General features: G+C 39.7%; 1 protein-coding gene across 3 annotated transcripts in view; it reads left to right on the top strand.

The window, feature by feature from the left end:
• Nucleotides 1–27797, top strand: part of LOC132149698 (uncharacterized) — a 58128-nt gene that overhangs the window by 12597 nt on the left and 17734 nt on the right. For all 3 annotated transcript variants that reach the window (XM_059559102.1, XM_059559099.1, XM_059559101.1), the window contains exons 2-7: nucleotides 46–397; nucleotides 519–2140; nucleotides 2491–2874; nucleotides 15352–15771; nucleotides 21902–22351; nucleotides 22822–23256. In XM_059559102.1, the coding sequence (XP_059415085.1) occupies nucleotides 1491–2140; nucleotides 2491–2874; nucleotides 15352–15771; nucleotides 21902–22351; nucleotides 22822–23256 (2339 nt within the window). In that variant the 5' untranslated portion in view covers nucleotides 46–397; nucleotides 519–1490. The remainder of the gene's footprint in view (nucleotides 1–45; nucleotides 398–518; nucleotides 2141–2490; nucleotides 2875–15351; nucleotides 15772–21901; nucleotides 22352–22821; nucleotides 23257–27797) is intronic.

Here is a 27797-nt window from a genome sequence, read left to right as displayed (position 1 = left end):
TAAAGCTAGATAATAAATATCATTAATGAATGTCTTTTCCCTCAGGTTTGAAAGGCCTGCAGTATGGCGTGTGCACAGCAATCTGCTACAGAGTACCTCGAAAAGACCAGGAGCGACCTGGTGAAACACATGAAAAACCTTCCTCTGATCATTGAGAATCTTAAGCAGAAGAAGGTTTTCAATGACGATAACGTCAATGATCTGACAGGTGAGAAGACAGAGTTTGATAAAGCCAGATGTATACTGGACTGGGTCATTAAAAAAGGTGAACTGGCCAGTTATGAATTACTCAAGTTTCTGAATGACACTAAGAAGAGGACATTAGATCCTGATTTACACACCAGGATCCGCTGTTTTCCCTTCAGAGATGAAGATGCAAAGCCCAGCTGTTTATTTGGTGGGTACAAAAAAAGTATATATATATATATATATATATAACACATACACATACAAAAAACAACCTTTTCCAATACAATTTTTGATGTTTTGTTGTTTTTTTTTTTTTTTGCTAATTTTAGGTACAAAGTCCTGTAAAAACTACCAGACACAGCTCAAAAAGAAAGCGGAAAGTTTACTGAAGGACCAAAGGGAAAGTTGCTGTAAATATAAAGATGACAAGGTACAAGGAAACTTCAGTTTTATTCCTCTTGTTTTAGAGACCGGCTCTGCGGTAAAAACTCCTCAAGACAAAATATATTTGAAAAACAAAAAATGCACAAAACTGAGAGCTTACATTCCTACCGAGGGTCAAGTGTTATCACCTGAGGACCTCCTGAGATGGAAGGACAAAAGCATCCTCATCATCGGCAAACCTGGAGTAGGAAAGACTACAGTGGTCCAGGAAATGCTGCGTCTTTGGGCAGAGAAGGATGAGAGACAGATAGACTACATGTTTTACTTTGATCAAAGTGTTCTGGCTCACAATAGTGTTACCAGCTTGGAGTCTCTTTTGTTTGATGTGTATATAAAACCAATGGAAAAAGACAAAAAAGAAGTGTTTCAAGATATTGAGGAAAACTCTGAGAATGTTGTCATCGTGTTTGATGGTGTGATGGATTTGGGAAAAAAATCCATCTTGTGGAAGATCATGAAGCACGAGCTCCTGCCGGATGCCAAGATTGTGATCACATGCAGATCAGAGGAGGAAGATGATCCACTTTTCTCTGACTGGCCGACACGGACCGTGTATGTACAAGGATTCAGTGCAGAGTCTATCAACACTTACTATCAGAAGATGTTGGGTCATGATCCTGTTCTTGTAGAAGCTGTTTTGAAGAATCAAGAGCTCTTCAGTCTTAGTCATGTTCCATTGTACGCATTCATGATTAGACTTGATTAAGTTTAAAAATGACACTGTATGCAACTATCATCACACAGTCACTGAAATCTACATCCACATTTTCCGTCTTGCTGTGAAGAAACATGGGAATAAACAAAATGAGCAAATAGACAAGTATCTGAAAGAGAAGAAAGATCAGATCCATCCCTTGATGAAAAATGCTTTCAATGGCACTATGCAGAAGTGCCTGAACCTTTCAGATTTTAGCAGTGATGAGACGGATATTTGTCATGCTTTTCTGAAAATGATCACAACAACAGACTCTCCAACATCTGCAACTACACACTGTGCGTTTCTCCACAACACAATGCAGGAATTCTTCTCGGCTTTGTGGCTTCTTGGACATCCAGATGAAATTGAGAAAGTCCTACAGCTCTGTCAGACTGAGGAGCATAAACACATGAGACATGTTCTTCCTTTATTATGTGGACTTCTGAGTGAACACCACACCAGACTCCTCAAGTGTCTCTTCCCAGAGGATCAGATAAAGAAAACATCTGACCTGCTGATTGAGAAGCTTTTGGACACGTTTCTTCAGGCTCAGAGTGAGAGTGAAGAGTTTGATCTTCTCCATGTGTGTCAGTGCTTGTATGAGCTCCAGTCTCCTAAAGCCTGTTTAATGTTCCTGGAGAAGATGAACCATCAGATTGAACCAGAAGTGGATCTCGATTCTCATCAGAGTTGTGCTCTGTCTTATGTGATTGGTCAGTGCAGAGATAAAGAGGTTTATCTGAATCTGGACGACTGTGACGTAGCTGATATAGGAATGATCATGCTGCTCAGCTGCTCACCAAACATCAGGTACTAGAAACTGTAGTGTTTTAAAGGGGATCTATTATCCCCTTCTTACAAGATGTAATCTGAGTCTAAGGTGTCTCTGTGATGTGTCTGTGAAGTGCATGCATGCATCTTGCTGTAACTGGTCTCAGCTCATCTCAAACAAGCCTCTATCTTCTCCTGTGTGTGTGCAGTGGTCAGTCTTTCTCTCGTCTTGCACTGTGTGAATGTAGGTCAGTGAGTTATGCTTACAAGGGGTGCTTTGTGAGTCTCTGCTGCACTTAGATTAGTAACTAACATGCTGTATGTAGGAATAAGTTGGCATTCTGCGAGGTTGTTTGTTCTAAACCTAATGGAAATTCTCTTTGTTGCAGGTTAAAGACTTGTAAAGAACCGCTGGAGCAAATCATATTCTTTGTAGAATTCTTCCATAAATCATTAAATCAATGTGACTGCAAACTTTCTGAGGTGAGAGAAAGAGACAACCCAGGAACTTTAAATGCTCTGCTGGATCTGTGCTCACATGTGAAGAACTATGAGACTCAAACAGGCAGAAGTTTTCTTCCAGCATTACAGTCAGTTTTCCAGTTAAGTGATGATGTCTGGATCATAGATCTCTCAAAGAGAAAGAGCTCTGTCCTCCTGGAAGTGCTGAAGCTTCAGACAGAGAAGAAAACAGTCGAGCTGGGAGGATTGTCAGAGAAAGAGAGTGATATGAAGAGTCTCCTTCAGTGTCTGCAACACATCTCAAAGCTGAGGTGAGAACATTTCTGGCATCTTACATTACGTTATTGTGAAATGTGATTTCTGTATAAGCTGGGAAATGTTTTCTGGTCTTAATGAGAATCTTTAGGGGCTCTGTTTGTTTCAGTGTTCGCTACAGAGTGATGTATTCTGATCATTCACTACATCTGATCTCTTTTTTGTGTCACTGGCTAAATCTAAGAGCAGTTTTTGTGCAGAGTGAGATACAGCTGGCCATGAGAGTGAATACTCCTCATATCTGTAGATGTTTGAGCAGAAATGATGAGTGTATTTATGAGCATCTTTGTAGATTCAGCCATCAGATGATAGCAGAGTACATGTGCTAAATGAAGCTGACAGTTACAGGTAAGTGTTAACACTAGGCATGATAATGTGTGGCAGTAGATCAATATGATTAATTATACTTGCATTCTCTATCATTTAATTCAGTTAGTTCTGATGAGCACCACACTGTTCTGGTGTGTTTAAAGTGTATTTAATACAGATATGCCTGTTATTAAAGGATACAGTTACTGCACAAAAGTTTTATAACTTTTACATTTCCACCGATAAATAATTTTGCGCTTGCATATCTTTGCATTCTCTTGTAAATATATTTGTGTTCACTTTCAAATCTATTGCATCCCCTCAAAGATATTATCATTCTCTCACAAAACTGCTTGATTTCAGACAAACATTTGAACGAATTGACTTTGCCCATTCATCAAGTTTTCCTTTGGTCTGATTCCACCACAGTTTTGACCTGGATTAAATCTGAATCCTATAGATTTAAGGTTTTTGTTGGTACACGAATAGCAGAGATTCAGGACCTGTGTGTGGACCTATGCAGGGGCGAAAATCTCATCTAAATGTTGGGGGGGACAATAAACATAACATTTCTCATGAGCAAGTTTTGAAGGGGACACCAATAAAACAGGCAAAATTGTACTTAAGGATATAAAGGAAGGCCTTACTATTGCATGGAGACCGTTCCATTATCCTTCTTCTCAAAGTTTCTTTTTGGTTCAATGAAAAAGCTGACTAAATTGACGAAAACATTTTTCAAAACAATATTTTTTTTGTTGCAATGTTTTTGAAGTTGTTTACGCAATCAAGCCACCAAAATACAATGGAAAACCTTTATTTATTTAGATATCACATTTAATAGCAATGTTGTTGCTTCACAGTTATAATTAAAACATGCATATATAAAAACATTTGCCATGCCAAGCAAAATGAAGACATACACACTCTTAGACATACACCCTCACACAACTGTATAGTGAGATCGGTATAGACGTGAAAGACGGGAAATTATTATGTCAATGTCAATGACTGATTTGTTCGAAAAGTGGATTCATTCAGTTAGGAAACACCTCCTCAGTGTGTTTCTCAAAGACGCAATTAGTGCTGTTACTGCTGTAGCTTAGTTTTAAACTTTTTTCGTTGGTGAAATAGAGCTAACAGGCAATATGGTGCCTAAAATGCACTTAATATTAACTTCTTGTTTATTCAATTTTTATACAAATCTAAATCACAATTGTTATGCTAATATATGGAGAACAACTGCACTCTTAGTATGATGTTATATTAGATTAACTATATAAAATTAAATAAACCGACAGTGGCGGCTCGTGAATTTTAAAATAGAGGAGGCAAACTAATTGTATTGGTCTGGGGATCCCTGCCGATTGTTATTATTAATATTATTATTATTTTCTTAACGAGTTTAAAATGGCTTTTTGGCAGCTTTTAGTCAGAAACCGTATAGAAAATATATTCAATATCGATTCGCTATTCATTATAAATACTTGGTAAATTATCAGCCCAGCCGCACCGGGAGACGTTCAAACCATAGACTGTACAAAAACAGGTTCAAACTAATATCTAATTCATGTCTCTATGATGGTTGGTTGATATTCCAGAAGGGAGGCTAGCCTCCTCTATGATGTTACTTTTCTCAGCACTCCTTAGCGCTGAAAGTGAACACTCAATGCTGATTGGTTCCCCTGGCCTCCCCCTCCTCTTCTTTCACTTTTCACTCATTTTCACCTCAAAATTTGGGGGAACTGTGCCTCCCCTGCCTCACCCGACGAGCCGCCACTGAAACCGACTAAATCATAGTGAACGCGGGAAAATCTAAATGCGCACATGCACTAGTCTAATCTAACGTACAAGACTTGTATATGCGTACACTATGGGTGTGTGTAAGACATTATTAAACAAGCTAGGTAAACGCCTGTATAAAACGCCTGTTATAATCGTTAACAGCGCAGACTACATCGGTGACAAAAGTAAATTGGTACACAATAATATTTTTTGGACACGACTTATTAATGACTCAGCATCATCTATATTAAAGAGAAAATAATCACGTTATCCGATGTTTAATGTGAATAAAGTAGGCTTGACTTATGGACTTCCACAACTACTGTAACACGACGTTTTCTCGCACCGGACTGTGTGTGTGTCTGTGTGTGTCGGTGGTGGTGAGGTAAAGGGGCCGTGGACCAAAGCAATGTGAGGCAAAGCAGGGGGAACTCGAGATGTTTAAAACTTTTTTTGTTGTTGCTCAGTTTGCATTTGTATTGTTTTACTACTTACACAATTAGTTTAACTATATATCTCATTAGATTATTTACAATACACATATTTCAATTATATTTTAGGGGGGGACAACCCTCAGATAGGGGGGGGGTCCCGACCCCCCCGCGATTTCCGCCTATGGATGTGCATTAAGAAAGTAAGCCTGCTGATGACATCACTCGAGGTGAAAGGCTGGCAGAACTAGGGCCACAAAGTTGTTTGAATACAGGACAAACATACCTTCAACTTCCATCTGATCAGTGGCCAGTTCCAGACAAACATTCCTGTTTAGTTTCCAGCTCGCAGTGGTTCATACAGCTCTGTACATTCACAACGGAGTGGTTCAGAGAGGTTTATTTTGACCTTGGACTCACGTATAAAGAAATACAGAGACATCTTGAAGTGCTGCTTGCTGAAAGGACCCGTAGTAATCCCAGAAAGTGTTTTTTGATTCACTTTGAAGCAACTGTTACAAGAAAGGAATCCAAGACACTTCTTCAGCATTTAAAATGACTAAAACACTGTACATTATATTATATTATTGTTAAAAAGGCCCGCTGTAAATGAGCTTTTATTTTGAAGTGTTCTGGCAATCAGCAAGTGTTTGTACTGTCAACGCAGCAACCTAAAGACAGTCTGCTCCGCCCATTTCCAGCAGGTGGCAGTGATTAGCATTTGGTGCAAATTGCCTGCACCGAGTAGGTGAAAGCAAATGGACTCAAGGCTTTCTCAAGTGTTGGTGTTGTGTGCGTATGTTAGTTGAACCAAACCACACACAGATGGAAACACCAATGTATTGCCTGCACTTACATGCTCAAGATTTATGGAATTGTTTTGAAGAAATAAAAGCATCAACAACTTAAAACTGCATCTTTATGTCTCTGACCGGACATCTGTGGTGAACTAGTCCCCCCACTGGCAACCCCAACTGGTTTAGCTGTACAAGTTTTCTTTATGGTCCTTCGAGCTGGAGCTAGAGCTTTCCACAGTTATGGAGATGCATCCATCAGATGATGTTCCTGTTGAGTAGCCCAGGAGACAATTATCTCTGCCTGCACACCTGCTGGATTATGATTTGACTGGTTACAATTTACAAAGATCTTCATCACCACCTAGCTATTCCCATAAATCCCCTTGTGCCGTGTCACCTGAGGAGGATGCCAGGATGGATACCCCACATGTAGCAGCACATTATAGTGATTATCACAGTCCTCAACAGTGGTATGTAGTAGCAGATCGATGGGATCAGCAGGTGGAAACCTTGAGAGAAGAAAATGCTTATTTAAGGAGACAACAAAAGGGCCTGATTACTACAGTTCAGCAGCTGGAGGAGGAAAGGGATGATCTTAAGCAGGCCAATGCCAAGTTTACATCTCAGATGTCTCAGCTACAAGCGGAGGTGAAACAATTGTTAAGTTGGTAGAATCAGTCACAGCCTCCTCGGGCATTGTCTACCTTTCCTGTACCTTGTCAGTCCGAAGCCCTAGACTGCCCTAAACAAGTTCCAGCCCCAAGAAAGCCAAGAGTAGCTGAACCCGTAGCAAATTCAAACCATGCCCAAGCCTCCCACAATGCATCACAATATAGTGGTTCAGCAGAAATTGTGGAGAGCTATGAGGGTTCAAGCAGTCAAGAAAGTTTGTCCTCTTCTGTTGAGGGCATGAGAACTATGTCCCTGAGCTCATCCAGGCCAAGGAAAGTTAATACCAGTTGTTACGTTCCACCCAGTCTAGGATAAGGGAAAGCAAAATTAAAGTAAAAATAACTGATACAACAATTTATTTGATGTAAGACAAACAAGGAAGTATTACGACTTTAAAGAGTTTAAACAGGAGAAAATAATTCAAAAATAAAAAAAGGGCACCCACTCCCTAGAACTTCCTGTTTAGGTGTGTTATAATATATACATTGAAAACGGAGAATAAGTTTCCACAATTGGTTTCAAAACAAATACAGAAAGAAACAAGTCTATATAAATGTAAAAATGTTTAGAAGTTAACAGCAAGGCAAAGAATTAAAAAAGTAAACAACATTACTGTGATACAACAATTTATTTGTTGTAACACAAACAAGGAAGGATTAAGACTTCAGGACTGGATGACAATCCCAAAGAAAATACAGTAAAAAAAATGCCTCTAACTATCGTGACCAAGTCTACACTTACCTTACAGAAATAAACAACAATATAATTCCCTTACTCCCCCTCTAGTTTAAACAGGAGAAAATAATTCAAAAATAAAAAAGAGGGCACTCACTCCTTAGAATTTCCCGTTAAGGTGTGTTATAATATATACATTGAAAACAGAGAATAAGTTTCCACAATTGGTTTCAAAATAAATACAGAAAGAAACAATTGCCTATATCAATGTAACACTGTTTAGAAGTTAACAGCAAGGCAAATAATTAATTAGAAAGGTTTTAGCACTCATTCACAACTGAACAGCAGCAAAGCTTATAAACAACCAACTATTAGCCAAAGCCCCAAAACAACAAAAGAAACAAACACTCCTCTTCCCTCGAGCACAATGAGGCTTTTAAACTCTCTTGACAAGACAACTCCCCAAACGAGCATCCTTCAGTCCAGGAGATCACCTTCACCTGGCTTTACCTGCACAGAAATAAGGCATGGGGGAAAAACAACCACTACTGCCACCTAGTGGTTGAGAAAACATACAAAATATGTACAGTCGTGGCCAAAAGTTTTGAGAATTACATAAATATTAGTTTTCAAAAAGTTTGCTGCTAAACCGCTTTTAGATCTTTGTTTCAGTTGTTTCTGTGATGTACTGAAATAATTACAAGCACTTCATACGTTTCAAAGGCTTTTATCGACAATTACATGACATTTATGCAAAGAGTCAGTATTTGCAGTGTTGGCCCTTCTTTTTCAGGACCTCTGCAATTTGACTGGGCATGCTCTCAATCAACTTCTGGGCCAAATCCTAACTGATAGCAACCCGTTCTTTCATAATCACTTCTTGGGAGTTTGTCAGAATTAGTGGGTTTTTGTTTGTCCACCCGCTTCTTGAGAATTGACCAAGTTCTCAATGGGATTAAGATCTGGGGAGTTTCCAGGCCATGGACCCAGAATTTCAACATTCTGGTCCCCGAGCCACTTAGTTATCACTTTTGCCTTGTGGCACGGTGCTCCATCGTGGTGGAAAATGCATTGTGCTGGAAAATGCATTGTTCTTCACCAAACTGTTGTTTGATTGTTGGAAGAAGTTGCTGTTGGAGGGTGTTTTGGTACCATTCTTTATTCATGGCTGTGTTTTTGGGCAGAATTGTGAGTGAGCCCAGTCCCTTGGATGAGAAGCAACCCCACACATGAATGGTGTCAGGATGCTTTACTGTTGGCATGTCACAGGACTGATGGTAGCGCTCACCTTTTCTTCTCCGGACAAGCCTTTTTCCAGATGCCCCAAACAATCGGAAAGGGGCTTCATCAGAGAATATGACTTTGCCCCAGTCCTCAGCAGTCCATTCACTATACTTTCTGCAGAAGATCAATCTGTCCCTGATGTTTTTTTTTTTGGAGAGAAGTGGCTTCTTTGCTGCCCTTCTTGTCACCAGGCCATCTTCCAAAAGTCTTGGCCTCACTGTGCGTGCAGATGCACTCACACCTGCCTGCTGCCATTCCTGAGCAAGCTCTGCACTGGTGGCACTCCCTATACCGCAGCTGAATCCACTTTAGGAGATTATCCTGGCGCTTGTTGGACTTTCTTGGACGCCCTGAAAAAGAACCTCTTTCCTTGAAGTTCTTGATGATCCTAAAAATTGTTGATTTAGGTGCAATCTTAGTAGCCACAACATCCTTGCCTGTGAAGCCATTTTTATAAAAACTTAAGCAGCAACTTTTCCAATTTCCAATATTTATGTAATTCTCAAAACTTTTGGCCATGACTGTATACAGAATAAAATTATTCTCTAGAACGCAACAAAAGACCAGCAATTGTAAGACAAATTTGTCAGAGAAAGAGTGGAGGAACTTAAGCCAAGAATGTAAGAAGTTATGTTCGCTCTCCATCACCACAATATTCTTCCAGATGGCACAGCTGGTCTTCTAGGAGCAAGAGACAGCATCACCACTCTCCTTGTCCAATTACTAATCAGGAAAGAGTATATCGTGGCCCTACTACAATTCCTGATCTGATTTACCCAAACCCCAGAGAGTTTGCACGGTTAAAGATTGCTGTGGAAAACATTCTTCCAGCTGATGCTACAGAACACTTAAAATTTCATATCCTGCTAGAACATCTCAAGGTTGAAGAGGCTCAGTTAATTGCTGAATCTTACAGCAGTTCACGTCATCCTTATACCAACACTATGCATGCCCTCAATCAACAGTATGGCCAACCACATGAGTTAGCGTTGCAGCACACAGTGAAACTGATGGATGGGCCCAACATCAGCACTGGAGATATTAAAACTTTTCGAATGTATGCTCTGAGGGTGATATCTTTGGTGGGAATGCTGAGAGAGCTAGGTAAGCCTGGCATGGTGGAATTAAGATGTGGCTCGCATGTGTCCAGACTTTTGAGTAAGTTGCCACATGATCTGCGTAGCAGTTTCAGAAGATTTATTTATCCATTAGACGTGAAAATTCCTACCCTCCTTAACTTAGCAGACTGGTTAGAATATGAAATTCAAGTGCAAGAAGATTCCACAAGATATACAAACCGTTCGGGCAGAGGATACTCAACCAGTTTGTCCAGGAATACGTCAAGGAGGGTGAAATCATTCAACAAAGGGATAGAAGTTCTGCTTGGTACAGAGAAATTCCCTTCATCACCACCACATCCCTCAGCGGTCACTGCTAAGATCACAAAGGGGAAAGCTTATTGCCCTTATTGTGATAACAACAAACACTTTAAATATCTGTGTAAATTTCTCTTTACTTTCCAAATCTCAGAGGCAGAATTGGATCAAGGGGTACAACCGATGCTGGTGCTATTGACGGGGCCACAGATCATCAGAGTGTAACCTTAAACTCCACTGCAAAACATGCAAAAGTCGTCACTTGCTTGTTCTTTGTGATGTCAATGCATGGAACAAGGAGAAAGTAGAGGAAGGAGAAGATCCATGTACTAGCCCTGTCTTGGGGAGGCTGCCAACGAGGTGTTATTCATTGACAAGCCCCCAGGAAGTTGTAAGGTACTCTTAAAGATATGTAAAGTCATTCTAAGAAATGGAGATTGCTCAATGAATGCTTATGCCATTCTGGATGATGGCATCTTGTTAAATACTGCAGCAACCTAGCTGAAACTGAAATGTAAGCCAGAGGACTTGAAGCTGCTCATCCAGTTTTCCTCATAGGATCTGATTGCCCTCATTTAATTACCCCAGTTGAGCCAGTTCACTTGGGTCCACCAGGGGGTCATGATGCAATTAGAACACTCCTTGGACTCTCCTTGCAACATCTTCTTACGGAGCAACAATGTCTGTTCACAACAAGTTGGTCACCCTCTGCTACGTTGCATGAACAAGTTGAAAGACTCTGGCAACTGGATGTCCTTCCTTAGAGAGACGAGAAAATGAGTACTCGATCAGTACAAGACCAGCAGTCAATGAAACTATTGGAACAAAGAACTTCTAGAGTTGATGTTGATGGAATTCAACGATATGCTACCCCACTGCTAAAAGTCCAAAATATGCCCCCTCTTTGTGCACCTAAAGCAGCAGTAATGCCTCAGTTAAGAAGTCTAGAGTGTCATCTCAGTAAGTCGCCTGAGCAAGCAGCTTTCTACCAGGCTGAGATTAAAAGATTGGAGCAGGCAGGCTATATTGCTGAATTGCAGTCAGGAGCAGAAGAAATTCAAATGAGCTGCTATATCCCACATCATATGGTTTAACATAATGGGAAACATCGAGTGGTTTTCAACTGTTCATTCCAGTTTCAAGGGAACAGCCTCAATGAATTGTTACTTCCAGGACCAACACTGACTTCTTCATTACTGGCTGTGCTACTAAGATTCCGGGAACACTCAATCGCTATCAGTAGTGACATTAAAGGAATGTTCCACCAGGTTCGACTCCTTCCTGAGGATCGGCCCTTCTCCGTTTCTTATGGAGATATCTACGAAGAGAAGTGGAGCCTAGAATCTATGAATGGCAAGTTCTTCCAGATCTGACAGTGCTAAGCAATGGATTGCAAAGGGTAATGCCTTCAACCATGAGTCAGTGCTTGGACTTCAGTGGAACTGTGAAACTGATACCTTGTCCTATAAGCTTCATGCTATAGAGTGCCGAGAGGTTACTATGCGCAACATCTATGAAGTGCTTGCAAGCCAATAAGATCCTCTCGGCTACATCATCCCATATACCACACGTGCAAAGGTAATAGTGCAGCGATAATGGGATAAGAAGAGGGACTAGGATGATCCTAAACTACCTGAGAATTTAGTCATATATACATGAATTTAGAATTTAGAGAGTGGAACAGCTGGGCAGGAGAGCTCCGTGATCTACAAAATATAGTCTTACCCAGATGCTATTTTAATGCTCCAAAAGATGATGTTTCAAGCCAGTATGAAATCCATATCTTTTGTGACTCATCCGAGAGTGCCTATGGGTCTGGGTCTTCGAACAGAAGATCAAAAGGGAGAAGTGGAGATCACCTTTATAGTGGCCAGATCAAGAGTGTCTCCTATGAAATGGCTGTCAATAGCTCGTTTAGAACTGTGTAGCCCTGACAGGGGCCCAGTTAGCCAAGATCCTGCAGAACGAATTGACTTTGCCCATTCATCAAGTTTTCCTTTGGTCTGATTCCACCACAGTTTTGACCTGGATTAAATCGGAATACTGTATATTTAAGGTTTTTGTTGGTACACGAATAGCAGAGATTCAGGACCTGTGCGTGGACCTATGTGCATTAAGAAAGTAAGCCTGCTGATGACATCACTCGAGGTAAAAGGCTGGCAGAACTAGGGCCACAAAGTTGTTTGAATACAGGACAAACATACCTTCAACTTCCATCTGATCAGTGGCCAGTTCCAGACAAACATTCCTGTTTAGTTTCCAGCTCGCAGTGGTTCATACAGCTCTGTATATTCACAACGGAGCAGTTCAGAGAGGTTTATTTTGACCTTGTACTCACGTATAAAGAAATACGGAGAGACATCTTGTGCTGCTTGCTGAAAGGACCCGTAGTAATCCCAGAAAGTGTTGTTTGATTTGCTTTGAAGCAACTGTTACAAGAAAGGAATCCAAGACACTTCTTCAGCATTTAAAATGAATAAAACACCGTACATTATATTATATTATTGTTAAAAAGGCCCACTATAAATGAGCTTTTATTTTTGAAGTGTTCTGGCAATCAGCCAGTGTTTGATTGTGCTGTCAACGCAGCAACCTAAAGACACTCTGCTCCGCCCATTTCCAGCAGGTGGCAGTGATTAGCATTTGGTGCAAATTGCCTGCACAGAGTAGGTGAAAGCAAATGGACTCAAGGCTTTCTCAAGTGTTGGTGTTGTGTGCGTATGTTAGTTGAACCAAACCACACACAGATGGAAACACCAATGTAATGTCTGCACTTACGTGCTCAACATTTATGGAATTGTTGTGAAAAATAAAAGCATCAAGAACTTAAAACTGCATCTTTATGTCTCTGACCAGACATCTGTGGTGAACTAGTCCCCCCACTGGCAACCCCAACTGGTTTAGCTGTACAAGTTTTCTTTAATTATATTAAATTATATTATATTATATTATTCAATCATAATATTTATGTAAAATACAAGATTAGTTTTATACCTCTTGGTATACATACTGTATTTTTATAAAATTGTGTTAATATTTGCTTTTGTGATGAATTTATTAATGGCCAGTATGTGTCATGTAGATGCAATTTGTCTTTGCAGTCAACCCACTACGCACACCTTGACAATATAATCGCCATCGGCTAGTACATTTTTAGTTTACTCACCAGACTAATAAACTATTTTACACACACACACATACACACACAGACACACACAGTTCTTACCAGCTTATCTTTTTAAAATGACACTGCTCCTTAAACTAAGCTTCTTAGTCAATCAAGCATTATATAATGGTATTATGATAATTAAGCACAATTTAATGATAGAACTTTAATAATTAGAACTAAAAATTGGTAACCATGTATGAATGCATATTTGTCATTTTAACTGAACTTAAAGGTCCCGTTCTTCGTGATCCCATGTTTGTAACTTTAGTTAGTGTGTAATGTTGTTGTTAGAGTATAAATAATATCTGTATAATTCTAAAGCTCAAAGTTCAATGCCAAGCAAGATATTTTATTTAACAGAATTTGCCTACATCGAACGACCAGTTTGGACTACATCCCTCTAGTTCCTGCAGTAATGATGTCACTAAAACAGTTTTTTGACTAACCTCTGCCCACATGAATACACAAAAAAGGGGCCGTGGTCTTGTTGCGCTCAGACGCAGAAGAAGGAAGAGTTGCGTTTGTGTTATTTTCATCTCTGTGTCCAATCACCTTTGTTTGGCCTTCCCAGGGACGCTGTACTTAGAGATCAATGGTTACATTTTATGTTTAACTTGGTTCCCGAAAATTATATTCCACATGTAAAACTATGTGCAGCACATTTTGCTGAGGACAGCTTCCTCTTAATCAGTTTAATGCCGGATTCGCACAAAGATTATTCTTGAAAGATGGAGCAGTTCCCGCTTTGTCTGGAGAAGGCGTTGTTTATGGACCACAAAAAGAAAGTGTATTTTATTATTTAAGTTGGTGCGTTTAACAGTTTCTGTAACTTATTACACAAAGGTCAATGCTGTTCAGCTTTGTTAACTAGATGGTAGGGCTGTGCAAAAAATTGAATGCGATTTTTTTTCATGCGCATCTCATCAGTAAAGCGGCTCTGTGATTAGAAGTACATCTCCAGCACGTGCATTCAGATCAGGATTGCCAGGTTTTCAAAACAAATCCTGCCCACTTGCTTCTCAAAATACTCCAAAACTAGCCCAATCGCATTTCCAGGAGGACAGCGTGCGCTAAGCTGCTGTCGAATCACAACACAGGAACCGCTGGCCCAATCAGAATTCGTTACGTATTTCTGAAGGAGGAACTTCATAGAACAAGGAAGTCATCAGCCTGTTTTTATGACAGTGAAAACAGCGGTATACAGATAAGTTAATTATGCTTGATGGAGAGCGAAACTCTGAAGCGCTCAGTCAGTGTACAGCGAGTGAAAATATATATGTGCTAAACATATAATAGCCTCGAACACACACACTGGTGAGTAAAATCTAAGAGTTTATTAGCCAGTGGCTAACAATAGACATAATTTAGTCGACCAGAGTAAAATTAGTCGCATATGCGAGTGATTTACTCTCAATGTAAAGGGTTGGCAGTGATTGGTTTTTGTAATTTTTTTTGTTTTGTTTTTAAGTTCACAACACAATTCGATGCATACATACAGTATATGATACATGCTACATTAAAAGCAGTAAGCATAAATTAATGAAAATAAATGACTTTTTAAAACTGAGTACAATTTAACCTATTTATGTTGATATATTGAATAAGTACATAAGGTTATATGTAAGGCTATATTGAATACTGATTGTGTCAGTTTATCCCATTTTAGATTAAAATGAAGCATTATTTAATAACCTCAGTTCAAATGTAGCAGCAGCACTTCTGCTTTGCTGCGTCTCATGAAACTTCATCTTTTACTGTCCCTTCAATAAGAAGTCTTGCGTTCAGTGTAAGTCTCTGCTGTATCTGATGCCATTATTTAAGGTTTGTTCAGTTATCAAAACTGTAATTCATTTCTGACATTTAAAGTTGAATTTTAACAAGTGTTTAATGTGAGCTGAAAACGATGTAATCATATAGTAGCTGTAATAATTTCTGTGACATCTGTTTATTCACATTTCTCATTTCTATTTTGTTACAGATTCTCTGATCTGAGTAAAAGCATTCTTCATGAATTTCTTCTGAGTCTCTTTATTAAAGCAGCAGAGATCGAGACACAGACAGGAGAACAGATGCTTGAACAGTTAGCATCAGTCTGCACCAGCTCTTCCGACAATAGACAGACTTACATATTTGATGATTGGGATTTCCTGCTGGATCTGTACTCTCGTGTGAAGAACTATGAGACTCAAACAGGCAGGACTTTTCTTCCAGCATTACATTCAGTTTTCCAGTTACGTGATGTCTGGTTCATAGATCTCTCAGAGAGAAAGAGCTCAGTCCTCCTAGAAGTGTTGAAGCTCCAGACAGAGAAGAAAACAGTCGAGCTGAGAAGATGTTCAGAGGAAGAGAGTGACGTGAAGAGTCTCCTTCAGTGTCTGCCACACATCTCACAGCTGAGGTGAGGACATTTCTGGCATCTTACAGTTATTTTGAAATATGATTTCTGTATAAACTGGGACATGATTTCTGGTCTTAATTAGGGTTGGGTACCGAAACCTAGTACAAATATGGCACCGGTACTTATGTAATCAGTATTTACTAGAACCGAATCAGAACACAGATTTCGTTGCCATGCCTGAGTGATCGATTGAAATATTTGTCTTCTCCGGAACAGACTGAATATGTTCTATAGGCTACTTTAAACTGAATACATCGATTAGTAATGGATTATAAATATACTTCATTATAGTGCTGGGCGGTATACCGGTTCATATCGAAAACCGGTGTATATTTTCGTTACGATTTTAATTTTTAATATACCGCCATACCGATGTATTTAATTACTCAACGTTTGGAATGAACGTTATGTTACGCCGCGGCCACGTGACACTGTTTCAGACGGACCCTTTACAATAAGGGATGCACCGGTTGACCGGCCATAAATCGGAACCGGACTGTTTTTGCTTAAAATACGTGATTGACAATCAGACGGTTTTTGGTCTTTTTTTTTTCGGGCCAATTTTTCTGGAAGTGCGCCCGCGTGCACAGACTACATTGTAATCATTCGCTATGATGTCATTTGTGTGGAAGTATTTCGAAATCTGTGCACAGGACACGTGCAACCATTCAGGGCTGGAAGTGCAGAGCTACACGTCTGAGGCACAGATAGCAGGAAGCGAACAGCCGACTGCACAAAATAAGAGTCCCTTTCCTGCGCTCACTGAAGCTGCGCAAGAGTATCTGTACCTGTCCACGCCCTGCACAAGCAGAGACAGTGAAGGGACAAAACTGAAATCCTTTTTTTCTTTTTTTTGTAAAGTAGAATTTTTGAAAAGCCAGAAGTAAACGTCAGTTCTGTATAGGATGATTATTTTTTATTTCACCTTAAAATTACATCGGCTTAATTTGATTTAAAAATCACCTTCTGTAGCACACTGAAGTGTTTCATTCATCCAATTTAAAAAAAAATTGGGTAATGATTCACATCTATATATCTTTTTTCTTTTTACTTGAGCCAATAGTTATTTATTTTTCATTGGCTCAAGTAAAAATTTTAATTTTTTTAAATTTTTTTACATTTTATTTGGATGAATGAAACACTTTGCATCTTTATTTTATTCGCACCAACATTATTTGATTTTAGCATTTTGGAATAATGTATTTATATAGCATACATGTATTTAGTCTTACTGGTAAAGACCTTTTTAAAATTTAAAACCAAATTTTAAAACTAAAACAAATACTGAACTCTGATTAAGAAACATCATATTGAATGTGTGTTGTTTGGACTCTTTGACTATGCAGTTATTGCCTTTAATTTCACATGGTTACAGTTAATCTTTTCATTTAAGGCCAGTTCTCTGTGGTTTCAAACCAATTCAAAAACAAAAGCTAAATGCTGATGTCTGTACCATCTATGTTTGTATTGAATGTAGGCTACTTACTATGCAGTTACTGCCGTCAATTTCAGATGGTTATGGTTATTGTTTTAAATAGCCAAAAGCCAATCTGGCCTATTAAATACCAAATAAACATCTTGTTTATGCATACTTTTCTTCTTTTTTGTTTGTTGCTTAAAGAAAAAAAAAATCGCAAATCGGTATCGGAATCGACCAGTTTGCTTGTAAAAAATCTGTATCGGAATCGGCCATGAAAAATCAAGATCGTACATCCCTATTTACAATGTTGCACTTCTAAGCAGCGACTGCGAGGCGTGGTGAGGGTAAACACAGTAGTGCTCTGGTGTAACGTTATAATGCCTGTTTCACACATACTCTGTCTGCAGTGCGTATGCGTTGGATATTTTTTTTACGCACCCATGTTAACAGATTTAAGCGTTCATACAGCATGAGGTTGCGGTCCTGAATACGTACTGAATCTATTTTTGCTGTGCTGCATGCGCTGAATTAAAGTGAAAGCGCATTGTTCGCTGGAAAAATGAACATGGATTGACATGGAAATGCAGTCATTTAACAATAAATGTATACTAATTAAAGCGGTTTCACACGCAAAACATGGGTTTTTGGCTAGGTTTAAAACAAGAAAAAGTGCAATTTTAGATAAACAAGAAAAAGAATATATATATATATATATTCACTTTTATGGAGGCAGAAAAACAAAGTTCATTAAGATCCGTGGGATTGCTTGTGATAAAGATTTAAATGCAAAAGGCACGAGATTGTTTCTGTCTGTGGTGTTTTCATTTTAAATATTTTAACAAGAAAAGTAGGCTAATTGTAGTGTTTAAATGTTTTTAAACATCTTCCAAGCACGTCTTGGAATATCAACCAGCAGAAAATGCATTGTACAACTGATTATGCATAAAAAAAAACAAAAAAAAAAAACGTCATAAACCGGGAAACCGGCATAATTTAGAAAAAAAAACGTGATATAAATTTTTGTTCAAACCGCCTAGCATTACTTTATTATTAAATGACCTTGTGATTTCATTGTGTGATGACGTCATCGCCTAGCCATGACACAAAACAGTGTTTTTATGTAGAATAAACAACGAGATTACTCAAATCTCTTTTATGTTATTTGTTCATAAAAAGGTTAACTTTATAATTATTTATAAACATAAAATATTTTAAATTGTAAAAGTAACCATTAACATCTTTATGATCAGATTTTTTTACAGCATTGAATTATTGAACAGTTACACATTTGATGTATTTTCTTATTAACTAGTAAAACTGTATATTAAGAACAAGTATAGTTTAAAGGCAGGGTAGGTAATACATGTATAAACAACTTTCTTCCAAATTTGTTTAAACTTTCTATATATATCAATGCATAATTAAAATGTAAGTGATAAATGTAAGTGATCTGATAAAAAGAGTATAAAAATCGAGTGACTCTAGACCGTTTATTCTGTATTAAACACAGCTCATTATTTCCATTTCGGGACGAAACATAGGATTGGCTTAGGCGACTGTCACTCTCTCGCAACCATGGCAACCACCCTTTTGCCACACATGACCTGCCCACTTGCGCGTGCACGTTTGATTTTAGGAATTCAACAGGCACGGATCCTAGGAATACTACCAAAACAATGGCAGAGAAAGCAAATTTCACAGTACCAGCCTACGCAGTTAGTGAAGGCAAACCAGGCAAAAAAGGAAGACAGTAACAGTACAAGAAAAGGCAATGAACAAAAAGTCTTTGGATAAACAAAGAAATAAAACGCGAGTTTATATCGGCGTGGCTTTTCAGCGATGGCGAGAACTGAGGGAACTCAAGGGGCTGAAAAGTGACTCCTTGATGGCTTTATTTCTGCTGGACAGGTAAATCTTTCTTTTTGTATTTTGATCATACATATTTTTTTCATGAAGCATGTGTCATTAGCACACGTAGCTGCGTAATATAAATAACATAACATTACTTAGCGAGCCGTAGTAGAGGCTTTGGAAGGAGCCCAGAAGGGAGGGGGTGGAGTGAATGGAAATAATGAGCTGTCTTTAAAACAGTCGTGAGAGGTCTACAGTCACTCTAATTTTATACTTTCTTTTTCAGAGTACTTACATTTTAATTATGTATTGATATATAAATAAAGTTTAAACAAATTTGGAAAAAAAGTTTTTTATACATTTTTTTACCTACCCTGCCTTTAAGCAGTGTACTGGTAGTTAGTGTGCTACACAAAAGTCTGTAAAATAGGACACAATGTGCAGTTAATATGAAGAACAATCCGTATTTATTTTTCACAGGTGTTTTACCTGTGTGTTAAATTCATTGTATTTTGTGTTTTAAGGTTACAGGGTTACAACTTAAAGGATAACATCCGGGCAAAAAATGACTAGTACCTTTTCAGTGTTTCTACATATTTTTTCTTGTACCTGTCACAGTTTCTGGTCTGTGTTTCCCTGGGTGTCCACTAGTGGTCTCACTTCCCCATAGAGTCACCCCACTGCAGGCACTACATTTCCCACAAGTCTTTGTCCCATTCATCACTGTTAATTGCACACCTGTTAATTGCACTCAGCTGTCCCCACTTTCATCGTTTTCACCTGTCCTTATAAACCCGGTTTGTTTCATGGAGTCCTTGTTTTCTGTCACCCTGCTTTCTCATGTTCCCTAGTGTTTTTCGTGTTTCTTGTTTTGGACTGCTTTTCTGTTATTGACCTTTTGCCTGTTTTGGATTTTGATTTTTGGATTCCCCATTAAACACTGCAAATGGATCTCTCGTTTTGTGTTTGCATTCATAACATAAGGACTCCGACCATTGCGCAGATTTTTTGGATGATGGCAGTAGACGATGGGCTGGGGTATAATGATGAAGCACTGAAGGACCTGTTTAACAATTGTCTGAATAACCCTTTGCCTGGGTGGGAGATGAAGGGGCTGGAGGTCCTGGACTTTTGGGGGTTCACCAGTTACCTTCACCATCATAGTCAATGGGATACACGACCACACCCATCTCTCCAGACACGATGGCCGCCAGTCCAGCCCCACGGCACAAGATGGCTGCCAGCCCAGCGCCACAGAACAAGATGGCCGCCAGCCCAGCGCCACTGCACACGATGGCCGCCAGCCCAGAGCCACTGCCCTAGATGGCCGCCAGCCCAGGGCCACTACACCAGATGGCCGCCGACACAGCACCCCTGCACAAGATGGCCGCAGACACAGAGCCACTGCACAAGATGGCAATAACAGGAAACTTACAGAGTCGAGTCCGGTCCCCGTGGTCCCTTCAGAGTCGAGTCCGGTCCCCATGATCCTCTTGATCTTCATGGGCAAAGTCAAGTCACTCTTGATCTTCATGGGCAAATTCAAGTCACTCTTGATCTTCATGGGGAAAGTCAAGTCACTCTTGATCTTCATGCGCAAAGTCAAGTCACTCTTGATCTTCATGGGCAAATTCAAGTCACTCTTGATCTTCATGGGCAAAGTCAAGTCACCAATGATCTTCATGGGCAAAGTCAAGTCACCAATGATCATCATGAGTCAAGTCATGTCACCAATGATCTTCATGAGTCAAGTCAAGCCACAGTTGATATTCCTGAACACAGTCAAATCACCACGGCTTTACCAGAGCCTCGTTACGTCTCAGCTGAACTTCCAGAGCCTCGTTACGTCTCAGCTGAACTTCCAGAGCCTCATCATGTCTCAGCCGAACTTCCAGAGTGCTCGTCCTATCCTGTCACGGCCATGGAGGCCACCAATGAACTCACCGCCTGCCCTGTCATGGCCATGGAGGCTATCTACCATCTCATCATGGCCACGGAGGCCACCCTGAACCTGTTATGTTAAATGTTCTCTATTTCAGCCTTACCTGACCAGACTTGCTCTCCTGTGCCATCGATCCCACTGTTGTGGTCCTCTGCTCCACCCTGGGGGTTTCAGTCTCTTCTGCTCAGCTGTGGCGGTCCTCTGTGCAGCCCTGGTGGACCTCTATCTCATCTGCACGGCTGTGGTGGTCCTCTGCTCTGCCATAGGGGGTTTCTGTTTTGTCTGCTTGGCTGTGGAGGTTCTCTGCGCCACCCTGGTGGGCCTTTGTCTCGACCGCACGGTTGTGGTGGTCCTCTACTCTGCTCCCTGGGGGGCTTCTGTCTCGTCCGCACAGCTGTGGTTCTCTGCTCCGCCCTGGTGGGCTTCGGTCCCGTCTGCTCTGCTGTGGTGGGCTCCAGTTCTGCCTGCGCCGCCCGGTGGGCTCGAGTTCCACCTGCTCCACCCAGGATTCTTGCTCTGTTGGCTCTTCCCTAGGGCCTGAACATTCCGTTCGGTCCTGGTCTACTTGTTGTTGTTTTCCACTTCCTGTCCCTGTTCCCCTCTATGGACCTGGCCCTCTGTCCCTCCCTCTGATCCACCACCAGTCCACCTCCCTCCTGGTCTCTTTTGTTCTTTGGTTTGTTCTTGTGTTCTGTGGAGCATCTGGTAGCTGCTCCTCGGGGGGGGGGGGGTAAAATGACCATCTTCCTCCTCCTCCTTCATACTCACAGATTTGCACAAATGACATCCCTTATACCACTGCATTTCAGCTAAAAAATTATAAAAATTACATCCCTTTTTGTTGAATTATGTACAGTAGAATATTAATGGAAACTGTCTCAAATTAATAAGTGTTTGGTCTTATTGTTTATTTTCAGGTTCTGGTTCTTTAATGAAGAAACAAGGATGTCTGCAGTCAGATTCCTGCTGAAGCTCTTTGTTGCTGCAGGAGAAACTGATGAAGAAACAAGATTCTTTACTCTGCTGTCATCTGTGTGCAGCTACAAAACCTTCCCTTTTGATGAAGAGGATTATAATTATTATGATTATGATCATGCTGATGATCAGCGTGATTTCCTGCTGGATCTGTTCTCTCATGTGAAGAACTATGAGACTCAAACAGGCAGGAGTTTTCTTCCAGCATTACAGTCAGTTTTCCAGTTACGTGATGTCTGGATCATATATCTCTCAAAGAGAAAGAGCTCAGTCCTCCTGGAAGTGCTGAAGCTCCAGACAGAGAAGAAACCAGTCGAGCTGAGTGGATGTTCAGATGAAGAAAGTGATGTGAAGAGTTTCCTTCAGTGCCTGCCACACATCTCAGAGCTGAGGTAAGAACCTCTCTGGCATCTTACAGTTATTGTGAAATATGATTTCTGTATAAGCTGGGGCATGTTTTCTGGTCTTAATGTGTGTGTTTAGGGGCTCTTTTTGTTTCAGTGTTAGCTACAGAGTGATGTATTCTGATCATTCACTACAGCTGATCTCTTTTTTGTGTCACCAGCTAAATCTAAGAGCAGTTTTTGTGCAGAATGAGATACAGCTGGCCATGAGAGTGAATACTCATCATCTCTCTCTCTCTCTCTCTCTCTCTCTCTCTCTCTCTCTCTCTCTCTCTCTCTCTTAAATAAACACTTGATGTATTCCACTTTTCTGAGAATAGAATATCAAAGTGGAGATTGGGTTTTCTGGGTTTCTTGTTGAATTATTTATGTGTGTCTGATGTGAAGTAGTGTATTATGTGATGTAAGTTGATGAGTCAAATTAATGAAGTGTTTGGTTCTTGATTGTATATTATCAGGTTCTGGTTTATTCATTATGAAGAAAGAAGGATGTCTGCATTCAGATTCCTGCTGAAGCTCTGTGTTGCTGCAGGAGAAACTGATGAAGAAACAAGATTCTTGGCTCTGCTCTCATCTGTGTGCAGCTACAAAACCTTCCCTTTTGATGATAATTATTATGATGCTGATGTTCAGAGTGATTTCCTGCTGGATCTGTGCTCACATGTGAAGAACTATGAGACTCAAACAGGCAGGAGTTTTCTTCCAGCATTACAGTCAGTTTTCCAGTTACGTGATGTCTGGATCATAGATCTCTCAGAGAGAAAGAGCTCTGTCCTCCTGGAAGTGCTGAAGCTCCAGACAGCGAAGAAACCAGTGAAGCTGAGAAGATGTTCAGAGAAAGAGATTGACATGAAGAGTTTCCTTCAGTGTCTGCAGCACATCTCACAGCTGAGGTGAGAACATCTCTGGCATCTTAAAGTTATTGTGAAATATGATTTCTGAATAAGCTGGGACATGTTTTCTGGTCTTAATGAGTGTCTTTAGGGGCTCGGTTTGTTTCAGTAATAGCTACAAAGTGATGTATTCTGATCATTCACTACATCAGTTTCTGTGCAGAGTGAGATACAGCTGGCCATGAGAGTGAATACTCATCATATCTGTATCTATCTCTCTCTTTCTCTCTCTCTCTCTATCTGAGTGGATGTTGCGAGTGAGTGGGCGGAGTTTGCTGTGAGTTCTGCGGGTGTGATTGAGGTTTTTTTTTTTTTTTTTCTTAACTTTCTTACGGTTTCTTTTTAAATATCTTTCAAGTGTGAGTTTGCGCTTGTTAATATAGGCTTGGGAGGTTTTTAGGTAGGACGAATTTTGCCGCTATCCAGCGTTTGCTGGGTGGCAATGGTGTCCTCAGAACGCGTGAGTTTGGACGATGTGTAGCGAAGACACTGTATCAAGCTCGTGCCTGTGAGTAATGTTTCCGTGGAACAATGCGTTTTGTCTGTAGGAGAAGTTGTTGGTTGCGATAGCATATTATCAGCTTCGTGCATGAACAGCGCTGTTGTTGTCTTTCTAGACACCATTGAAAAAGTCAATAGTGTTATTCAGAATGGCGTTGTTATACAGGATAACTTCACGTCTGTAATGCCACTGCTTCAACCGGCGAAAAGAGTTATTATATCTAATGTTCCCCCGTTCATTAAAGATCAACTCTTGATAGCAGAGCTTTCAAGGCATGGTAAAGTAGTGTCCCAAATGAAAAAGATCCCGTTTGGCTGTAAATCACCGCTACTTAAGCATGTTGTTTGTTTTAGACGTCAGGTATATATGGTTTTGAAAAAAGATGCGGACGAATTGAATGTGGCTTTCAAATTTAAGGTTGATGGTTTTGATTATGTGGTCTTTGTTACCTCTGATGTTATGAAATGTTACCAATGCGGAAAAGAGGGACATATTAGAGGTGCATGTACTGAGAAAGTTACTGATGCTGAAATTGTAGATAGTGAGAGGATAGGTGAGATGGCTGAAGCTGAGACCAGCGCTGCTTCAGCTGAGGAAGACATGCATGTGAATGTGGAAAGTAGGAGAAGTGATGAGGATGAGGAAGGATGAGGAAACTGTGGAGAGTGTTGGGGAATATGCTCGTGGCACAACGATAGGAGCAGACAATGTAGAGAATGAAACTGATGAATCGCAGGAGAATACTGCTGATGCAGAATCTATTGAGGTTCAAGAGAGTCTGGACACTGAGATGATGAGGGATGAAGAACTTTTTAAAATTCCCTCTACTAAAAGGAAAAGAGTAAAGAAAAGCCCAAAGCCTAAGAGCATTAGTCAGGTGGCAGACACAGATGATGATACTGAATGCGGCTCAGTTGAGGACTCTGATGTTGAGGCGACAGCTAGCAGAAATTTGCAGCATGATCATCAAGGTGTGTACTAGAGCCCGACCGATATGGATTTTTGGGGGCAGATGCCGATATTAACTTGAAAAGAGCCGATTTATAAGCCGATATTTTGATTTTAAAAATAATCTGGATATTAGACCCATTTCCTATAAACTGCACTTACACAACATTCAATAGCAAAATATCTGCCTGTTCTATGTATGTGGGCTGTATAAACCATTTTCCAGAATGGATTATGTAAAAAAAAAAGCCTTAGATTACAGTCTCAATGACTAAACAATTGCACATCAAAAGTATATATTTTTTAATGATCAAAAAACAGTCTGGTTTAAAACATTTAACACTTTTACTTTCTTCCAGTTGAAGCTGGTTTTAACAGTCTGTGTGTGTACTGTAAATAAATAATAATACTAAAGTTAAAGTATTTGCAGAAGTAGTCCCACACTTTGCTGCTACAGCATTCACCTTTTTCAGCCATCTGTAGGGCAGAAAGAGAGACAGAGAAAGAAGCATGTGTATTAATAATATCACCATGTATCATTACTCATGTCATCATTAGAATTATAATAATAATAAACTGGGATCTCCTACATAGGCAAAAATGAGAAATATATATTTTTTTTTTATTTGTCAAGCAATAGGTATTACCTACTTATATTTAACAATATTATTTCAACATTTTCCTGTTATGTCTGTAAAGCTGCTTTGAAACAATATATATAAAAAAAAAGCGCTTGTTCAGCTCACATTTATTTACATGTCCCCTCTGGTTTAATCATTTCTGACGCACCTACTGTAGTTACTGTAACTACACTATATTTGCTCTCACAGAACATCGTCTTGCCTACTATTACCGGATGATTACGGAATCAATTCGAAGTTGAATGGTTAACGTTAGTGTCATGAACACACCGCTGTCAATTTTGAGAAGAACCACCTTCAAACAAGTTAATAGCAAGCATTTAAGGGGCCTGCTAAAAAGGAAGCTATTAGCGTTAGAGTAACGTAACCAGCCTGAATTCACCAAATTGTTCTCTGGACCTGAGGGTAGCCTCTTCTTCCTTGCTTCTCTCTTAATTCTCATCAGCAGGACTAGCGCTATCGCTCGCTTCTTACAACGGGACAGATACATGTTTGCTCCTGACCGAAAGGAGGAACAACAGACTATGAAAGAGCTCCCGCTAAACGTTTTTAAAACTCCGCCTGCGCCATAGCGCAGCGCAAATCGCGTTGTATCTGAAGGGCAACGCTGAACCCAGCGGCAAGCGCTGTGCATATCGCGTCCTGTGTGAAAGGCCCAATTACGCGGTCATTATGTGGGAAACACACCGCAATAGAATAAGAATAAGTTAAACGCTAACGTTATAGTTTGACCTCCTATTAACGTTCGCGCTCTTCCACTGATAAACATGGTATTAGCTTTGTGGCTAATCTAATATAGCAATGCATTAGCGGCTGTAAGTGATGTTACAGAATATTTAGAAGTGATAATGATAGGACCGTTAGCTAGAACTACCAAACAGTTTTTATATACAGGGTATGAACTAAATCTACAATCATTTCACATGACAAACGACAGACTCACCGTCAAAACAGTAAGTTACATATCCGTGGCTTGTGATCGCTTTCTTCTGTAGTGGACTTCTGGCGCTGTTGTTAACTCTGGAGCTGCAGAGCTCCCTCTGGTGGGCACACTATGCAACACTCATAACATGAGTGAAGCATGAGACTCTGTTTCTCATGTTTCATTGGCCGTTATAAATGCCGATTTAAATGCAATTAGGTTATATCGGCCGATAATATCGGCCGGCCAATATATCGGTCGGGCTCTAGTGTGTACACAATGGGAAAAATAAGATTATTCCTTCAGAAAACAAAAAATATGAAAAACGTTAAGGTTGAGGAGTATTTTCCTGATTGTAAACTATTCATAGACTCCGTTGCAATGACGATGAGGGGTGACAGTGAGGAGCATTTCACTGTTCAAGAAATGTTCAGGTTGAAGAAATTTGTATCTAAATTGAAACTAAAACTAAAAAACTGAGGATGGTTTTGAAACAACATAAGTCATTTTGTTATTTTAAGTTATTGTTAGTAAGATTATATAGATATCGAATAGATTAAATTTAGTTTTTCTGAATATATACGCTCCAACGATTGGGTCTGAAAGAGTTTATTTTTTAACAATGTTAATAGTATTTTGCAGGATTATATTTCTGATGATTATTTGTTTTTTGGGGGAGATTTTAATTGCATAGAAAACTATCTGTTGGATCGGAACCACATGCTGCTTTGGCTCGTGTGATATGTGAACTAGTTGAGACTCACGGCTTATGTGATATATGGCGGGGGGTTAATAATGATGTCAGACAATATACATGGGCACACGCAAGGGGTAATGTTATAGCCCTGGCTAGAATTTATTTTTTTGTTATAAGCATCATCTTAATATTGTTAAAAAATGTGTAATTGTTCCAGTAGGTATTTCGGATCACTTTTTAAAGTGAAAAGTGAAAGTGATGTGACATTCAGCCAAGTATGGTGACTCATACTCAGAATTTGTGCTCTGCATTTAAAAATATTCTCTAAAGCTCTGGCTAATATGCTGAAAAAGGTGATGGGGGAAGTCATCCATATCGACCAGACTTCTTATATTCCTAGATGATCTATTTTTGATAATGTTTGCCTTATACGGGATATTTTAATATTTGCAATATTTCCAGTACTGATTTGGATCTGGTTTCTATCGATCAAGAAAAGGCGTTTGATAGAGTTGAGCATAGATATCTTTGGAAAACTTTAAATGCTTTTTATTTTGGATTGGAGTTCATTAATATGATGAAAGTTATGTACCAGGGCATTGAAAGTGTTTTGAAAATCAATGCTGGTTTGAGTGCCCCTTTTAAGGTTTTTAGAGGCATTAGACAGGGTTGTGCAATATCAGGAATGTTATATTCTCTGGCTATTGAGTCTTTGTTGAATAAACTACAATCAGAAATTGAAGGTTTTTCTTTGCACAATGGTGATATATTTAAAGTTTCAGCTTATGCTGATGCTGTTATAATCACGGTTAATGGGTAGCGAGTTGTTAA

This window comes from Carassius carassius, chromosome 9 (genome assembly GCF_963082965.1).
Source record: "Carassius carassius chromosome 9, fCarCar2.1, whole genome shotgun sequence".
NCBI classification, from domain to species: domain Eukaryota; kingdom Metazoa; phylum Chordata; class Actinopteri; order Cypriniformes; family Cyprinidae; genus Carassius; species Carassius carassius.
The sequence above is the reverse complement of the archived record's forward strand: the minus strand, read 5'-3'. Positions and strand labels throughout refer to the sequence as shown.